Below are 16,655 nucleotides of genomic sequence, written 5' to 3'. Positions count from 1 at the left end.
ATGATGACCAACTCAAAAAGGGACAAAAACACACATTGTATATAGATGTTCATTTAAAAAATGTGATGCAAGAACATTATTTGCATTCAAACTTTCCAACATTCATCCAAGAAGAAAGAAAGTGCAGTTCATGAGTTTGTCCTGGAGCTGGTCAAACAGTTCAGACGTCCCTGAACGTTGCTCAGTCCATATCGAGGTTTGTCAAATCAAAGTGAGAGTAGAAAGGAAAATGTCCAGATGTATGAAAATGTCTCTATGTTTAAGACACAGAGGACACTTCTGTCTTGCTTGTTGAAACTGAGGTCTCATCCTCTACCATGCCGCCCATTCCAATGGTACTCAGCATGCAGTTACGGAACTGAAAGGGTTAAAAAATGGTCATGGTCAGAGTAATAGAACAATGAAAAAGGCAGAGGTAGGTAATGTATATGACCAACCTGTTTGTTCAACAGCACGTAGATAACAGGGTTGTACAGGGCAGAGCTCTTTGCAAAGAAGGCAGGGATGGCTGCCTGCATGGCAGTGAAGGAAGCTCCCTTGTTCAGGAAGATCCAGGCAGAGAAAGTGGCATATGGTGTCCATGCAACCAGGAAGCCGATGACCATCAAGAAGCACATACGTGTCACTTCCTTCTCTGCTTTCTGGGTAGAGGCTGAGTCCTGCTGCTGGGCTGCAGCCTAAAGCATCCACAGAAAAAAAGAGTTAAAGTGAAATCACTATTCACAGCACACAGTCAGTTTATGAACTCACACCGCACATGAACTTCACTTACAGCTTTCACTGTCAGCACAAGACATCCGTAGCTGAAGAAAATCAGGAAGACAGGGACAAAGAAGTGGACAACAAACATGTAGATGACGTATGACTCATTGTTGAAGCCTGGAGCCCGAGTGTAGTAGTCAGGTCCGCAGGAGCACTGCATGCCCTCAGGAAGGTACCTGTGTGAGGTTGAATACGTTTTCACATACGTTTCAACAAGCACTGCACTGTCACACTTTAGGTAGTAGTTATATTAACTTAGAGTTAAATCACAGCACAAATATGAATTACCTGGACCAGCCAAAGAGAGGAGGTCCAGCACAAGCGAAGGCCATGATCCAGGTGAAGGCGACTCCAGCTCCAGCATGAGTTCCACTGAATTTGAAGCTTCCCATGGGTTTGCAGACGACAATGTACCTCTCAACAGCCAGCACCACCAGAGACCAGAGAGCCACTTCACCTGTAGAGAGGAAAGGTGAGAAAAGTTACTCATTATTGTCGTACTGCCTGTGACACTCAGGGAATCTACTGTAATTCTGCTCTGTCTGTCTTACCTCCCAGTGTGGCCATGAATCCCTCAATAGCACAGAAAGTGGGGCCAAGGATGAAGTAGCCGTTCAGAGCAGATGTGATGGTGATGGTGAAGCCAAAGGCGCACATGATGAGTCCAGCCACAGCCAGGTTGACCAGGATGAAGTTGAGGGGTTGTCGGAGCTTCTTGTTCTGAGCCGTCACGAACAATGTCAGGCCGTTGATAGGAGTTCCAGTGCAGATCAGGAAGAACATGTAGAAAGCCAGCAGATAGTAGATCCATGGATCTACCATGTAGTACTGTGGGTATTCAAAAGGACTCCTAACAATCCCAGTCCTGTTGGACATGGGGATGTAGAAGTTCCTTCCCTCTGTGCCATTGGGCTCGATTCCTCCATCCCAAGCCATCTCTACCGGTCAAGTGTTCTGTGGAGCTGCTCTGCAGAATGAACTCAACAGTGTCGATCCTTGACTCGAGATAAACAGTTGCACAACATTGTTTTTATACCTGTCCACTAACCCTATTATCAAAGTGGTAAAATGGGATTACAGGATTGTGAGGTAATACAGAAGTAAAGAGGCTGTCAATAAATCCTAACACCGGATAGACAGGCTGGGCTCCAATGCACTCCGCATTCGTAGTCCGGAGATATTCTTTTTATCCTGACTCAAAGATGGGGATTAAGTTCAGATAGCCTTTAAGACATTATCAGGACTAAACGAGCAAATTGATCCTAGAATCAAAAACATGTTGTCTAATTATTAGTAATGAGTAATTACTAACTAATCATTCGAAGGTATTCACCCTATAGATGTTTCTGTTGGGCCAATGGGCCAATTAGAAAACAAAATGTACCTGATGTAAATAGTGCGTTCAGTTTGCTCTAAGTGACCTATGCAAGATGTCCACAGTATTAATCAGCCACATTTCTACCTCCAAATACTCATGTGAGCATGGCTGCTGGTTTATTATTTCACATTCTGATTTAAATGTTTTTATGTCTTCATTGCTTTAGGCCGGACCAGCAATCAACTAATCTGCATCCGCTTCCAGATGGAGGAACTGTAGGTGTCATTATCCTGATTGGATTAACCTCAGTGTCTCACCTGGCCGTGATTAAAAGCAAAAGCTTTTCTGTCACGGGTCAGAGAAAAAAATGTCTGCTGACGACTTTGGTCATCTCTTATCTTCCTTAAACTTACAGGCACACCGTCAGTTGCCCAGAACATCCAGTATCAAATAACCTGTTTATTTGTCAGTAAAAGTCAATGGACAAAAGGAAAGATGACTCAAACAAGAAGCTGTGGTAAGACACTAAATGAGTTTTGATTCAGAACAAGCTATCCTGAAGTTGTGTCAAAATCAAACAAATGCTAGTGCAGTATAGATGGTACAATGGAAACACCTTTAAATCTATACACACTGAGAGTGTCTGGGTACAACCTCATAACCTGGCTTATCACCTACCGAAGTGAGTCAGGGACTTAAAACAGTCGCTGGTGTTAAGATCATTAAACATTTTCTACTTACCTCAATCTACCTGAAGTCTAATTTTCACAAGTTTGGAAACCTTAAGTGAGTTAAAGAGATTAGATGTTAACAGTGTCAAGTAACTTTAGCACACACATGCCACGAGACTTGGAGTGTGAAATCTGTTTGAATAGTCGCATGTTTATCTGGTAAAGATCTTTGTAGATTCAAACATATTTGTGAACGTTGTTTCTCCAGAATCAAGAAGATCCACCAACCTGTCATCTACATCCTGGTCCTCTCAGCGATAGTTGGACTTGTGATGGCTTCATCATTGCATTGTACTGTTGCCCCAGAAAGATTTGAAAATTAGTAATTAAATAACTGCATTGATTTATATGGATCAGATACAAATATGGTGGGTAAAGCAATAACAAAGTGGTTGTGAGGTGAGGCCACAGGCTTGAGCATTAAATGAAAGCATCAGCTCATCTTAGCTAGCTCTACATCTAAGTCTATATTTGGTATCAACAAGAAGACACATCCAACAGATTAAAATCAGTTTCACATAACTTTTGTAATGGTTTGTAGGTAACTTGGAAAGTCCTCGGTTTGTTTGTACTGTGCAGTAAATCTCACTCACTCATGCTTAGTCAGTCTCTGGGTTGTTGTCGGGGGGGGGGGGGGGGGGGGGTTTCTACTTTAAGCCTCCACTTTATTGAGTGTAAATGTACTTCAGTACACTGTCTTTATGTCTGTAATGTTTGCTACAGTAATGATTAAATTTCCCTCTGCGGGTCAGTTAAGTCCCACCTTATCTTATCTTATCTTATCTTATCTTATCTTATCTTATCTTATGTAAACTCATTATGACTGTAATATTGAGCTTCATATGACAACGAGCCTAATCTGCTTTCTGTTTCTTCATTTACTAAAAAACAAAAAATTGTCCTAGCTCCAGGAAGACGTACATAAGGAGACCTACGGTACATAAGCACTACTACACAACCGCTACTTCAAAATAAAATCACTGTGCCAGACATTCACTGACCAGCCTTCACTCGGCTGTGAGGTTCTATGAAGAAGTGCACACAACAGCGGGAGGGAGTGAACAGTGTTTGTAACACAATATAAAAATGTAACAGGCTACAATACAAAGAATAACCCGAAACAAAAGAGGCTGAACTATGTTCAGTGCAGCAGCATCTCATTCTAGGCTGTGTTACATAGGGTTAATCTCTGACACTAATTAACAGTCAAAATGAGTAATAAATAATACAAAACACACACACATGTGATGACCACAAGCTGAAAGCTATACTTACCCATCTCTCTCAGTGTCGCTGTATCCCTCTTCCTCTCCATTGTTCTCCAAAAAGTGTTTTCTTCGGAGAAAAAAAAGGTTTCAGAAAACAGTCTGACCATTTCTCATCAGCAGAGACAAGTAGGTCAGCAAGAGGAATGGGCTTCTTAAAAGGATTACGTCAGCTGCATCTGCGGGGTGAGACTAATTAAATACTTAAATAATCACTCTGTGATCCATATAATTATTGACAAGCATAATAGAAAAGCACACACATCCCCGCAGCACTGTAAATTTTGAAAATTATTAGGCTGTTCTTCTTATTTGAAGCAATTTTAAAAATATCTAAAAAAGATTTCTATCAGAAAAATATCTTTACATAAGGGTATAAGGGTTTAAACATAGGCTTGAAACGTGTTTGAATTAACAAAAGAGACTATCAACATCAGTTAAGCATAACTGTAAAATATCATAAATGTTATCATATTGAAATTTGAATTAAGGATTCTGTAAAAAAAGAAAAAGAAATTAGATTTAGAAGATTGAAGACATTTAATATATATGCATTATTCTACAAATAAAAAAGTGTAATTGGGCTCCCTAACTTACTAAATGGTGTTTGTCAATCTAGCGCACTGGCAAAATGTCTGGCAGTGGGTTCTGCATTAACTGGTGTATGAATCACACTGTGTTAAACAACACAGAAACTCATTACCTGTCTTATGTACACATCACACATGTACGAAGTTATAAAGATAAATGTTCAGATATAAGGATATTTGTTGAGATGAAAGTGCAAATATACTTAACCCTTACAGGTCATGATCCCCCTGCACTTCCTTAAAGTCAATTATCTGGCAGACCTGAGCTGTTGACTTCCTCTCAATCTTCTTATAATCTAATTTTGCTAATGTGAGGATAAACCCGGGAAGGTATAAAACAGCAGAGACAGCATAAACTACCTGTGTGAGTTTGCTCAGACATTGTTGGACTCAGTTGAAGCTCTGGCAAACAAAGCAACTGAACATGGCTTGGGATGGAGGATTCGAGCCCAATGGCACAGAGGGCAGGAACTTCTACATCCCCATGTCCAACAGGACTGGGATTGTTAGGAGTCCTTATGAATACCCACAGTACTACATGGTAGATCCATGGATCTACTATCTGCTGGCTTTCTACATGTTCTTCCTGATCTGCACTGGAACTCCTATCAACGGCCTGACATTGTTCGTGACGGCTCAGAACAAGAAGCTCCGACAACCCCTCAACTTCATCCTGGTCAACCTGGCTGTGGCTGGACTCATCATGTGCGCCTTTGGCTTCACCATCACCATCACGTCTGCTCTGAACGGCTACTTCATCCTTGGCCCCACTTTCTGTGCTATTGAGGGATTCATGGCCACACTGGGAGGTAAGACAGACAGAGCAGAATTACAGTAGATTCCCTGAGTGTCACAGGCAGTACAACAATAATGAGTAACTTTTCTCACCTTTCCTCTCTACAGGTGAAGTGGCTCTCTGGTCTCTGGTGGTGCTGGCTGTTGAGAGGTACATTGTCGTCTGCAAACCCATGGGAAGCTTCAAATTCAGTGGAACTCATGCTGCAGTTGGAGTCGCCTTCACCTGGATCATGGCCTTCTCTTGTGCTGGACCTCCTCTCTTTGGCTGGTCCAGGTAATTCATATTTGTGCTGTGATTTAACTCTAAGTTAATATAACTACTACCTAAAGTGTGACAGTGCAGTGCTTGTTGAAACTTATGTGAAAACGTATTCAACCTCACACAGGTACCTTCCTGAGGGCATGCAGTGCTCCTGCGGACCTGACTACTACACTCGGGCTCCAGGCTTCAACAATGAGTCATACGTCATCTACATGTTTGTTGTCCACTTCTTCGTCCCTGTCTTCCTGATTTTCTTCAGCTACGGATGTCTTGTGCTGACAGTGAAAGCTGTAAGTGAAGTTCATGTGCGGTGTGAGTTCATAAACTGACTGTGTGCTGTGAATAGTGATTTCACTTTAACTCTTTTTTTCTGTGGATGCTTTAGGCTGCAGCCCAGCAGCAGGACTCAGCCTCTACCCAGAAAGCAGAGAAGGAAGTGACACGTATGTGCTTCTTGATGGTCATCGGCTTCCTGGTTGCATGGGTACCATATGCCACTTTCTCTGCCTGGATCTTCCTGAACAAGGGAGCTTCCTTCACTGCAATGCAGGCAGCCATCCCTGCCTTCTTTGCAAAGAGCTCTGCCCTGTACAACCCTGTTATCTATGTGCTGTTGAACAAACAGGTTTGTTCTCTATCAATTAGTTTTTTTCTTTTAATGCAAACCATGAAGTATGTGTACTCATGTTCTGAGTTTTCGGTCTTTGCTTTGTCTTTCAGTTCCGTAACTGCATGTTGAGCACCATTGGAATGGGCGGCATGGTGGACGATGAGTCCTCAGTTTCAACAAGCAAGACAGAAGTGTCCTCTGTGTCTCAATCATGATGACATCGTCAAATATATGGACATTCTCTATGTTGATTGCTTTCAGATTGTCAAAGATCCTGTTAGAAAAAAAGTCTTGCACGTTTGCCAAATGGAATGGATTCAACAAATGGACTGTGGAAACACCGAGGAGTTCTCATCTGTTAATATGTGTGAAGGAATGCATTTGCTGTGGAGGAAATCTTGTACAGCATGTAAGCCTGTGTGTATATGAGAATATACATGTGAGTGAGCAACGAGTGTGACTGAACACTCAAACCACCTCATCTCTCAAGACAGTCTGCAAGATATTGTGACAACACTTTTTAACCGGTTGAGTGTGCAATCACATTGTGGGGAGATTTTCATGTAATTATATGGAGGAGCATATGTTTTACTGGTCTACTACCAGTGGAATTATTTTTATGTATTTCATTAAAAAGAAAAAAAAATATAGGAGTAGATAATAAACGCATGCATGAAAAAAAAACATGTACAATGTGTGATCATTGAACATTTCTCTAAAGTCAATTTACAAGGTTTCATGTATCTTTATGCAAAATTTAAGAGTTATTTCATTCCAAAATGTCCATACCAGACCCTAAAAGACTTTTACAACATACATACAACAAAGTAACACCATCTTCACCATTATTTGTAACACAGAACTGGACAGCATCGGGCCAACAGAAGCAATAAGGTCAGGGGAGTCTAAGAACTTAGAGGTCTTTAAGTCTTAGCGTGACAGAAAGTGATTTTAGCAGACGAAGAGATCATCGTGCCCCAATATAACCACGCACATGGTAATCTCTGGGGAATCCTCTAAAGCAGCAATAAGAACATAGGTGTTCTCATGAAACTGCTGCTCAACCACATTAGTCAGTGGTTATGTTAGAACACACTCAGAATTCCTGAGATATGAAGCGCAAGTTCAATCAGGAAGACTATCCTCACATTTTCATCATTCTTCCAACCGCCCTTTCCCTTTTCATCCTCCTCACACTTTATCTCTCCTTCTCCCTCGCCCCTTTCTCTCTCTCTGCCTCCCACTTCAATCAGGTGGTTAATATAGAGAAACTCCCCCTCCAATCAGCGGTCGAGCCGTCCCTCTCCTGTCCAATCACAGCTTAGCAAAAATCATTTAAAGGTTTTCCGTCTCCTCTTCAGCTGTCTTTCAGATCGATTTCGGCAACCCTCCTCCACCCCATGCTCCAGCAGTTCCTCAACAGCGCAAGGCCTCCTATCCCCTGCTCTCCAGCTCCTTCACCACCACCAGGTCTAGACCCGGGGGGATTCTTGTTTAAGCGGCTCCTGTCCTTTCCCCACTTTTGGATGTCTGTCATCAAGTCGGGGTCTAGAACACCAAAGCACAATTTATTCATTCATTGTACTTCAATAAATATTCTCATCTAATCATCTTTGTCTCTTCTGATTGAAATGACATTAGGTGTGAGTGTTTTACTGATAGATACACTGCAACAATTTAACCAAATTTAACCAAAGCATGTGTGCATCAAATAGTTTTAAAAGAACAAGTGAAGAAAGGAGACATAGCTGCAAGACTCCTGTGCTGCTCTATGGAGAAATAGTCAGTATCATTTGTTCAATGTGAAACTGAATGTGCTGTACTTCATGTAATGTTATAGCACTCCCTTGAGGCCAAGCTCATAACAAACAACCAGCTCATGGAACATGGGTCTGCAGTGCAGCGTGCCAGGCAGAGATATTTGATGTTATGCTTTCAGAGAGCATACGATGCTAGAGTCATTTCTGCTAGAGGGAATTAAGAAAAAAAACATCTTAAAAGCAAACTGAGTTGACTTAATAGATATAAGAGCAAGATTCTCTGCTGGAGAGCTTTCAGTTGAGGTAACATGTGAATGATGCCCCCTGCAGGCTCATACAAAAAGTGACACAAAAAGTAACAAGTACAGCATGTTCCACAGTGTGTTCCACAAGGAAAATGGACACGGCCTTTTCATGTTCTGCAGGGAAAACAGACATAACCAATGATAAGAAGTGTTACACACCACTCTATAACATGCTACAGCTCAAAAGGGATTAATTACATTTAAATATACTCTTCTTCCATACCCGATGGGCCATCTATTTCATGCTAGCCCTTTATTTCCTGCTGATAACCTGACCCTAATTGTCATGCTGTGGGTACATTCCCTGTAATTTTCTTCAAAGAGCCTGCTCTGGACACCTGCATGTGCTTAGTCTCTCTGTCAGGGGGCGGCAGAGGCGAGCATTGCCTCTCTTTGTTCTAATTGCTCAGATCAGAGAGGAGGGGCTGCATACAGAGGTCTTAATAACAAACTTGGGGATGCACTGATTGTGTTTCCATGCTATCATTCACTGATAGGAAAGCTGTTAGCACATTGCAGTACTTATATTTTAGCTGAAGTAACCTCATCAGTTTGTGTTAATAAAATGTATATGTGTGTAGTGGTTGTTGATCTGATGATAAATACATCGATATAAACACAATGTAAATTTAGTTCATTTTATTGTCTCAACAAATCCACACATTATATAATTACAATACAGTGACAGTGCATTTCCAAAAAAAAGTCTGGTTATTATAGATTAGGAGCATAGCATCACTGATAGCAGCTCCAACAGAAAATACAAGTCAAATAAATCAAGTGAAATTTACTTATGTAACCCCAAATCTGTTACCATATCTGCAGATCCTGAAAAAACTAATGAAACATACTGACAGACATAATAAAAGCATACCTGCTATCACCAAACACAGCATGATGATGACATATTCTGATAAATGGCTGGTTTATCTAACAGCAAATAAAGACCCTAACGCAGAAACAGTTACACTTGTGCCAACTGAGTGAACTGCAGTCACCACACTGTCGCTTTCTGCACATGCTAACATTTCAGTGTGAGTCTAAGAGCATCCTGGGCAACAGCACCATCAGTTCTACAAGCCTTTGCTGCTGTTTTGTACTACTGGTTAAAACACTGTTTAGCTAAGTATTAGTGTATTTATAATAATAATGTTGAATTGAAATGACATTTATGGAACAACTAACACCAGATCTGGGCTGCATAGCTACAACAAAAAGAGCTGACTAAGAGCCCCTGTCCTTCCTCTCTGTGGGCCAATGGAAAGCGATAATTATTCACCTTTACTTTGTGATATAACGTCCCTTGTTGTAGGTTAAAACTGTGAGATCAGAGAGATCACAGACATTAGCTGTCAAAATATGGAGCCTACAGGTTGTGTGATGGTCAGAGTGTTAAGAGGTTTTAGGTATTAGTATTATGTTAACAGTCTAACAGGATGAAACAGACACCCTGAGGGATTATCCCCTTGGCATTTGGCAGAGCAGATAATCCTGATACACAGTGTGCAACAGGCTTTAATATATGCTGGTGTCTCCATATGAGTACTCATTAGTGATTCCCTATCAGATTTCCTCACTGACAGTTTCCTCTACTTTGATTCTGTTTCCGCTGGAGGCAGACATCTCATGAAGAAAATCTCTGAGAGAACAATTAAAACAACAAACTAAACCTGACATCTAAAACCTATACATGCCAGGATGCTGTAAAAGAACAAGATGTAAGATGATCACATCAAAGTTTGGAGCAGGAAATTTACTATACTGACAGAGGAAAACAATGATACAATAATACAATATTAAATATTCATCAAGAGAAGCACACTGAAAGATATATTTCTGCACCAATACTCTTCACATACCAAAGCTGGAAATATCCATTTAAATAAACTAAAAAAAAAGTAAAATAAACTGTGAGATATTGTGAGATATGTGAAGTTACATCATCATGCTGTTGAAGCTCCATCACTTGTCATTTCATATGGTTTTTAATAGCTCTCTGTATCATGTTCACAGGACAATCCTTAGCATTGTGAACTCTAAGAAACAGATGACCACCACACAGGACACTTTCCCAAAACATTCACCTGCAGACTAAAGGAGTACTATCCTCCACACAACACCTTTATAAATAGTTGTTTTTAAATAAGCCTATGAAAATGTAATGCAACAAGCTATCACATGTCTGTGAAACGTTAAGCTGCTGATTAGATTTCATCGAGTTAGTTATCGCAAAACATCCAGCAACACCTGCTAAGGATTAACTACAAACAAAATAACATTTTAATATTAGAAAAATATTAAATTCAAACACTCTGTCATATAATAATCTTCTGACTTCTTCCTTGTTAGGATAATATTACAGTAAGAACACCATTTTTTACAAACTTAACATGGCACATTTAGCATCACTACACATCATCAAACATCCCAGTCACATCTCATTGACAAATATCATCGGCCCTTGAGAAGCTGTCTCTCTGTCATAAACGCTTGGTTTACCAAGGTATGTCTGTGGTAAGCTAAAGCTTACTTGAGACTGGTTGAAGCTAGCTTGTCTCTGGATCTCTGCCTTTGAATGGTTGAAACTATTTTGTCTGGAGGGTCCAAAACTCTCCTCCGGCTGGTCGAAGCTGCTCTCGCTGTAGAGTCGCTGCCGCATTTCACTTGAACGTTTCATGGAAGCACTCCTGGTCGGATATCTCTGACCAGTCTTGTACCAGCCCGTCTCTTTGAAGACAAACCAAATATTTCCACCCCAGAGGACAACATTAACAAACCCAAAAACCTGAAGAAAAAAAGGGCACAGGTCAATAGTGGCTTGTGTTTGCATCAAGACTATTGTGTTATCTGTTGACTTAATACCTACCACTGATGTATTGAGGCGGGACCACAGAGGCTCCTGTGTAGCTGTGCATTTGTTTTCCTGAGCTCTGCAGGCAGATATGAGCAGCAGCACCTGTGTTGGGTTTGTGGCTGTTTTGATGTCAGAAAGAGTTTTGGCCCAACAACAACTGCTGACCAGCCACATGAGGGAGAAGATGACAGTGACCACAAAATCCTGCTCAGAAAAGACACATGGGACAAAAATAGCAAGTAAAACTTCAAGTATTCTACACCACATGCCAGTAGTTTGGTTGGGATGCAAAAATAGCATCTATCTGATTTCATTAAGTGTCATACAAATCCAAATTCAGGCAAAGCTGTTATATTGTGTTATTTATTTAGGTAAACAGGATTAGGATTAGGTTAGGATTATAAAGGGAAAAATTCACTGACCACTAGCGGACCTCTGTTGTTCCTCAGGTACTTGTTCTGGTAGAAAACATAGACAACCGTTGCCAGCAGTGAGTACAGGAAGGCAAAAACACCCACAGTCACGAAAAACTGTGCTGTGGAGGAGAAGTCGCCATCCAGGAACAGAACCTCTGCCTTCTTCCCCTCACATAAAGGAGCCCTGAAATGCACTTGCTGTAATCTACAAGACAGAAAGAGGAGGAGTACAGTAAGAGGAGCAGCAGATTGTTGAAAAAAAATGACATGTGCAGGGATTCACTCTGTAGGAAACATGTCACTTCAGACACCCACTGGCACTTTGGGAGAACTTTCATTAGCAGGCGTGTCACTAAAAACAGAAGCTCACTGGTGCACTTTGTGGTGCTGTTTACCCTGACTGAGTGACTGTGACATTATGTGGTTATGTTAGGAGAATATAGGGTGTTTGTAAAGTATATAAATCATTTTAAATTAAACTAGTTATGCCAAGGTATTCAAATCACTTTATCAGAAGATTTATTAGTGTAACTGATGAACATCTGCTGTACTGCACTTAAAATAGTTCACAGATCAGTCATTTTATTTTTAGGACAGATCTCTGGTTGAAATGATGCCTGCACTGTTCTCTCTTAGCAAACTGGATTAGTGTGCAGTTTATCTACTGTAATAGTGGGTTGTATCAACAGGGTAATGTCAGGCCAGCTGAACTGTTAATTAGACACTTGGCTCTCACTGACAGCGAAACATGGAGGTGGTCCACCACACTGCAAAACCACTGAGTTCACCACCACACTAAACAAACCATTCATCATACTTATTGTTGCACTAAAACTCGTTCATGTCTGTTTTAGACTCCACTTTCTGTTTCCAAACACAGATCCATTTAAATAATGAATGATTATGTTCTAAAGAGACTTGGTGCAGGACTCTGTGCCACACCCATCATAGCATCATGGCTGACAAGAAGAATCTGGTTTCAAGCCGATGTTAAGACAGAAGCCATATTCACACTAAGCTGCAGGTGTAAAGTTGTCACGTGATACTGTGCTATAACAAAGAGTACCAGACACTCCGAGTGTGTGTAATGATGCAGTGAAGCATTTCCGATGCATGGATCTTAAATTAGGTAGCCTTCCTGCTCAGCTATCCAGCTTTAAATTGAGCGAGCTTCAAGAGCAGGCAGCTCTTCTGTTCTTTGAGTCTGACAGCATGATGGAGCAGAGTGCAGTGCAGTTTTTAAAAGTCCTCTGTCTCTTCCTGAAATACACACAGACGGTCCCTGTGGACATGGTGCTTTGGGTTCTGAAAATAATATTAAATTGATTTCTATCCTGTTAAAGTGTATGTGTAGCGTAGTGGGATCAAAATACAGTATATACAACTTTCACTTTACCTAAAAGGATAGCCAAAATCAATGTTGATGCTGAGGTTACTCTGCCTCCAGTCTGCACAGTCCACTTTAACCTGGAGATGACCATAGTATCCTCCACATGTTGCAAAAGCACAAATGGCAAAAATCTATAGAAAAAAAAGGAGATCATTTATTTGGATTCTGTAAAAGTAAGACAAATACTTAGCACATAATGGATACACATCAATAAATTACAGGACTCATTATTAAAATTCATAATTAGTTTGAAAACAAAACCTGAATAATTTAAAAGTGGGAAGACAACTAACAGAGCTGCTTACTGTGCACTGGGGGGAGGCCACAGCAGCACAGTTTGTAGTTGCAAAAAACAACAGCATGCCTGTTTTTAATGTCATTCATTCACAATACGGACTGAAGAATGAACCATTTTCTTCACTTTTTGAATAATATCCCCTGTGCCAAACAGATGAACACAATCAAAGACATCTGGATATTAATCTATGTGTTTATTTACATCAAGGCTGTTGGAGAAGCAGAATTCGTCACAACTAGATGAGATAAAAGTATGAAGAATAAGACTTACCGGAGCAAATATGACCATACACATTTAAAAATCACAGAGCCCCGCTCCGTACAGAGCCAGCAGCTTCAGTCATCAGGATGAAATGTCACTGACAGGAAAACCACAGCAATCGTTCCAGCAGAGGGGAAGGCTGATAGGAGGTGTCCTCCCCCAGGAGGAGTCTGAGATTTATACACTTATACTTACACTTACGATATACACTTTTGATTTTGTGTCACTCTGAGTAACACTTGCGGTGTTTTTGTGCTGTTTTTGAAAATGTTGCGTCTCAAAACAAGGCGGCATTACAAACATGAAACAAATGCAAATATGTGGGGCAGCGTTTTCATCATATTAATGATTTTCTCTGAACTAAATCTGGGGGCTGCATAGACTATTTTGAATGATTCAGCAGATAGATAGATAGATAGCATTTTCCAGCGTGACACTACTTGATTGATGCACTAATTGATTAATTAAACACTATTTAAAGCTTATTGCAAAGGATAAATGGACTGTATGTATTATAGACATATATTTAAATTGCAATCGTTGATGAATTCATTAATTACAGTTTATTTTCTGATGTTTAGGCCATTCTCTCCATCATGTAAAGTGTCTTGCTGACCTCTTTTGGTAGAAAAGTTGTATTGCAGACTCATTTTTTAGGTAAGCATGGAATTTTACTGAAAACAATTAGTCCTGTGTGGCTGCAGACTGGGTTTTAGGAATATCCAATAGTTTCTTGCTTTATTTTTAGGGATTTTGATTCTATCTGTAAAAATACCCCTATACATCAAACCAATAAAACTTAATGCACTAAAAGATGAAGACAATAATGTCAGAGTATATAACACATAATAATTTACTGCTATACAGTATTACATATCAATTTGTGTCACAGAGACATAATTAAATATTGGCCTGTTAAATTAAAAACTATACAAGTAATATGACATCTGAATATTAGTACTATACAATGCAGTGCAAGTTACCCTATGGACCATATATGAAATGGGTTGCTGGAATCAGTAAAGTATTCACAGAGCAACAGCAGCCACCAGTTCAGGGTAGAAACTCCCTAAAATAAGGACACAGAAGTTATAAGTGAGTCTTCAGAAGCATTTTTAAAACTGAGAGTGGTTTCTTTATGCAATTCCCTCAGGCAGGAATTTGGTGCATTTAAAAAAAGAGCCAGAATAAGTCTAGATTAGCAGCCGAGGTGGATGTAAATGCCAGACTTGACGTGTTTAGAAATGTCTCAAAATTACTTCCTAAAGTGAGATCCAGACGCCATGAGGATTCTTACGAAAAAAAAAACATTTTCTTCAAGCTGGAGGGTGACATAAAGATTAAAGTGATATAAAAATAGAGGTGGATGCGGCAGTCTTGATGAGAAGAGACATGAAAACCCCTCTGCAACCTGGATAAGGTTAAAAATAGTTTGCTTTTTTTGTAATACTCAGCCGAAAGAACAAAGACGGCAGTCAGTTCATTTGCATCCACAATCCAACCTAAAGTTTATTTTTAAAACTATGGTTTTGTGTAAAGAAGCCAGTGAAGCTGTGAAGATTATACATAACACTTATAACATAAGGAAGGTATTATGGATATGCATAGCTGGATATCAACACTATAAAACATCACATGTAGGAAGTCAAGAGAAATGTGAACACATGGTCAAAGTGAGCTGAATGCATCAAACATTGAACCACAACTCGGCAACCTTTATAACCCTCACCCTAGCTGTAACCCTAACTCCCCTAACCTTAACCCTAGTTTTGACCCTAACCCTAATGTAGAGCTAAGGTTAGCATCTCGGACGTCATGAGACATAGAGCCTCAAGTGAGACATAGGGCCTCAAGTGAGACATTTCTGTAATGGTCTCAGTGAGCCGAATGCATGAACCATTGAACCACAACTCTACGATCTTACTAACTCTAACCCTACTAACTGTATTGTTTAGTTGTTAATGAGTCTGTTGTAACAGGGAAGGTCCACCCTGCTTTAGTGCCAAGAGATGGCATTGCAAGAATATTGACAGTGCAATTAATGTACGTAATACTGAGCAAATAGACTACCCAATGTAGTAATATATCAGCTATATAAGAACAATTACCTATTCAAGTTGTATAGTTGCAACCTCACTGTGAGATAAATAATTATTCCATATTGCCATTGATTATAACATGAAATGAGTGTGATGGTCTGCTTTCTTAGCATAACTGTCAGCCTGATCTAGGCCGTAAATCACCCACTCAGAAGGAGATAATGTGGGTAAACTTGAATCCTGAATGTTGATGCCACAGGACTAAAAGACAAAAGATGATTTAGGCAGAAATTGCAGGAAAATGTGTGTGATTAAAAGTTTGAAGAGCTCCAGTGTCCTCGACATCTTGTCTGGCCCATGGACAAATACTGTTGCCATGAGCAACCACTGCTGATAGTTCCATCCAGCCTTTTGTCAGTTCCAATCAGGAAAAGACTGACAGGCATCTTTTATTGACTCCCAAAACCTCAAGCATTGGACAATAATTTATTTATTTATTTATTTATTTATTTTGTTAAGAGAGGAATACCCCTGCTGGGATGGTGTGGTGAGTTGTGTCGTAAAACTAGGCCAGCATCTATGTAGTGGAAATTATTTTTAAAGCTGGTGCCCTATATATCAGAGAAAACAGCTAGAATTGGCCCAGTGAGTCTTTGACCTGTGGACATGTTATAATAACTAGAATCTGTGTAATCTGTGTTGGCATGAGTCTGACAAAGACAAACAACAACAAAAAAACAGACAAATAAACCTGAGAAAAGAGATACATGCACTCATTTAGAGACTGCTGTCCTCCAGATGGTGTCTGCAGGACCTGACCTATGATTGAGTTTTACCCAGATCACTTTACTGCTAATCAGCTAACAAGGCATTTAAGATTGCACTGGAGATGTGATGCTTCCTAGAAGTAAGTCACGTTTTATATGAGATTGCCCTGTCTACAAATATAGTGCCAGATGCATTGAAGAATTTTCTATTATGAAATAAAAAAGTTTG

General features: G+C 40.1%; 3 protein-coding genes across 3 annotated transcripts; 1 reads left to right on the top strand and 2 right to left on the bottom strand.

The window, feature by feature from the left end:
• Nucleotides 1-259: 259 nt before the first annotated feature.
• On the bottom strand, nt 260-1,745 carry LOC114436852 (green-sensitive opsin-like). Its single transcript, XM_028407374.1, has 5 exons — nt 1,314-1,745; nt 1,051-1,219; nt 773-938; nt 438-677; nt 260-358 (listed from the first exon to the last, which is right to left on the bottom strand). The coding sequence occupies exons 1-5, from the start codon at nt 1,696-1,698 to the stop codon at nt 260-262; spliced, it is 1,059 nt and encodes a 352-aa protein (XP_028263175.1). The 5' UTR covers nt 1,699-1,745.
• A 3,345-nt stretch (nt 1,746-5,090) lies between these two features.
• On the top strand, nt 5,091-6,551 carry LOC114436853 (green-sensitive opsin-like). Its single transcript, XM_028407375.1, has 5 exons — nt 5,091-5,475; nt 5,570-5,738; nt 5,851-6,016; nt 6,112-6,351; nt 6,447-6,551. The coding sequence occupies exons 1-5, from the start codon at nt 5,091-5,093 to the stop codon at nt 6,549-6,551; spliced, it is 1,065 nt and encodes a 354-aa protein (XP_028263176.1).
• A 4,281-nt stretch (nt 6,552-10,832) lies between these two features.
• On the bottom strand, nt 10,833-13,653 carry synprb (synaptoporin b). Its single transcript, XM_028406630.1, has 5 exons — nt 13,630-13,653; nt 13,068-13,192; nt 11,678-11,876; nt 11,268-11,459; nt 10,833-11,186 (listed from the first exon to the last, which is right to left on the bottom strand). Exons 1-5 carry the CDS (start codon nt 13,651-13,653, stop codon nt 10,833-10,835), a joined length of 894 nt encoding a protein of 297 aa, XP_028262431.1.
• Nucleotides 13,654-16,655: the final 3,002 nt, after the last annotated feature.

The sequence above is a fragment of the Parambassis ranga genome, chromosome 5, assembly GCF_900634625.1.
Source record: "Parambassis ranga chromosome 5, fParRan2.1, whole genome shotgun sequence".
Lineage (NCBI taxonomy): Eukaryota > Metazoa > Chordata > Actinopteri > Ambassidae > Parambassis > Parambassis ranga.
This window is presented reverse-complemented; position numbering and strand designations above follow the sequence as displayed.

Coding starts and splice junctions, on each gene's coding strand:
- LOC114436852 (XM_028407374.1), bottom strand. CDS start 1,698: ATGGCTTGGGATGGAGGAATCGAGCCCAATGGCACAGAGGGAAGGAAC. Junction 1,220..1,313: donor ATTCATGGCCACACTGGGAG/GTAAGACAGACA, acceptor TCCTCTCTACAG/GTGAAGTGGCTCTCTGGTCT. Junction 939..1,050: donor CCTCTCTTTGGCTGGTCCAG/GTAATTCATATT, acceptor AACCTCACACAG/GTACCTTCCTGAGGGCATGC.
- LOC114436853 (XM_028407375.1), top strand. CDS start 5,091: ATGGCTTGGGATGGAGGATTCGAGCCCAATGGCACAGAGGGCAGGAAC. Junction 5,476..5,569: donor ATTCATGGCCACACTGGGAG/GTAAGACAGACA, acceptor TCCTCTCTACAG/GTGAAGTGGCTCTCTGGTCT. Junction 6,017..6,111: donor TTGTGCTGACAGTGAAAGCT/GTAAGTGAAGTT, acceptor TGGATGCTTTAG/GCTGCAGCCCAGCAGCAGGA.
- synprb (XM_028406630.1), bottom strand. CDS start 13,653: ATGTGTATGGTCATATTTGCTCCG. Junction 11,877..13,067: donor GATTTTGGCTATCCTTTTAG/GTAAAGTGAAAG, acceptor TCTGTCTTGTAG/ATTACAGCAAGTGCATTTCA. Junction 11,187..11,267: donor CCCGCCTCAATACATCAGTG/GTAGGTATTAAG, acceptor TTTTTTCTTCAG/GTTTTTGGGTTTGTTAATGT.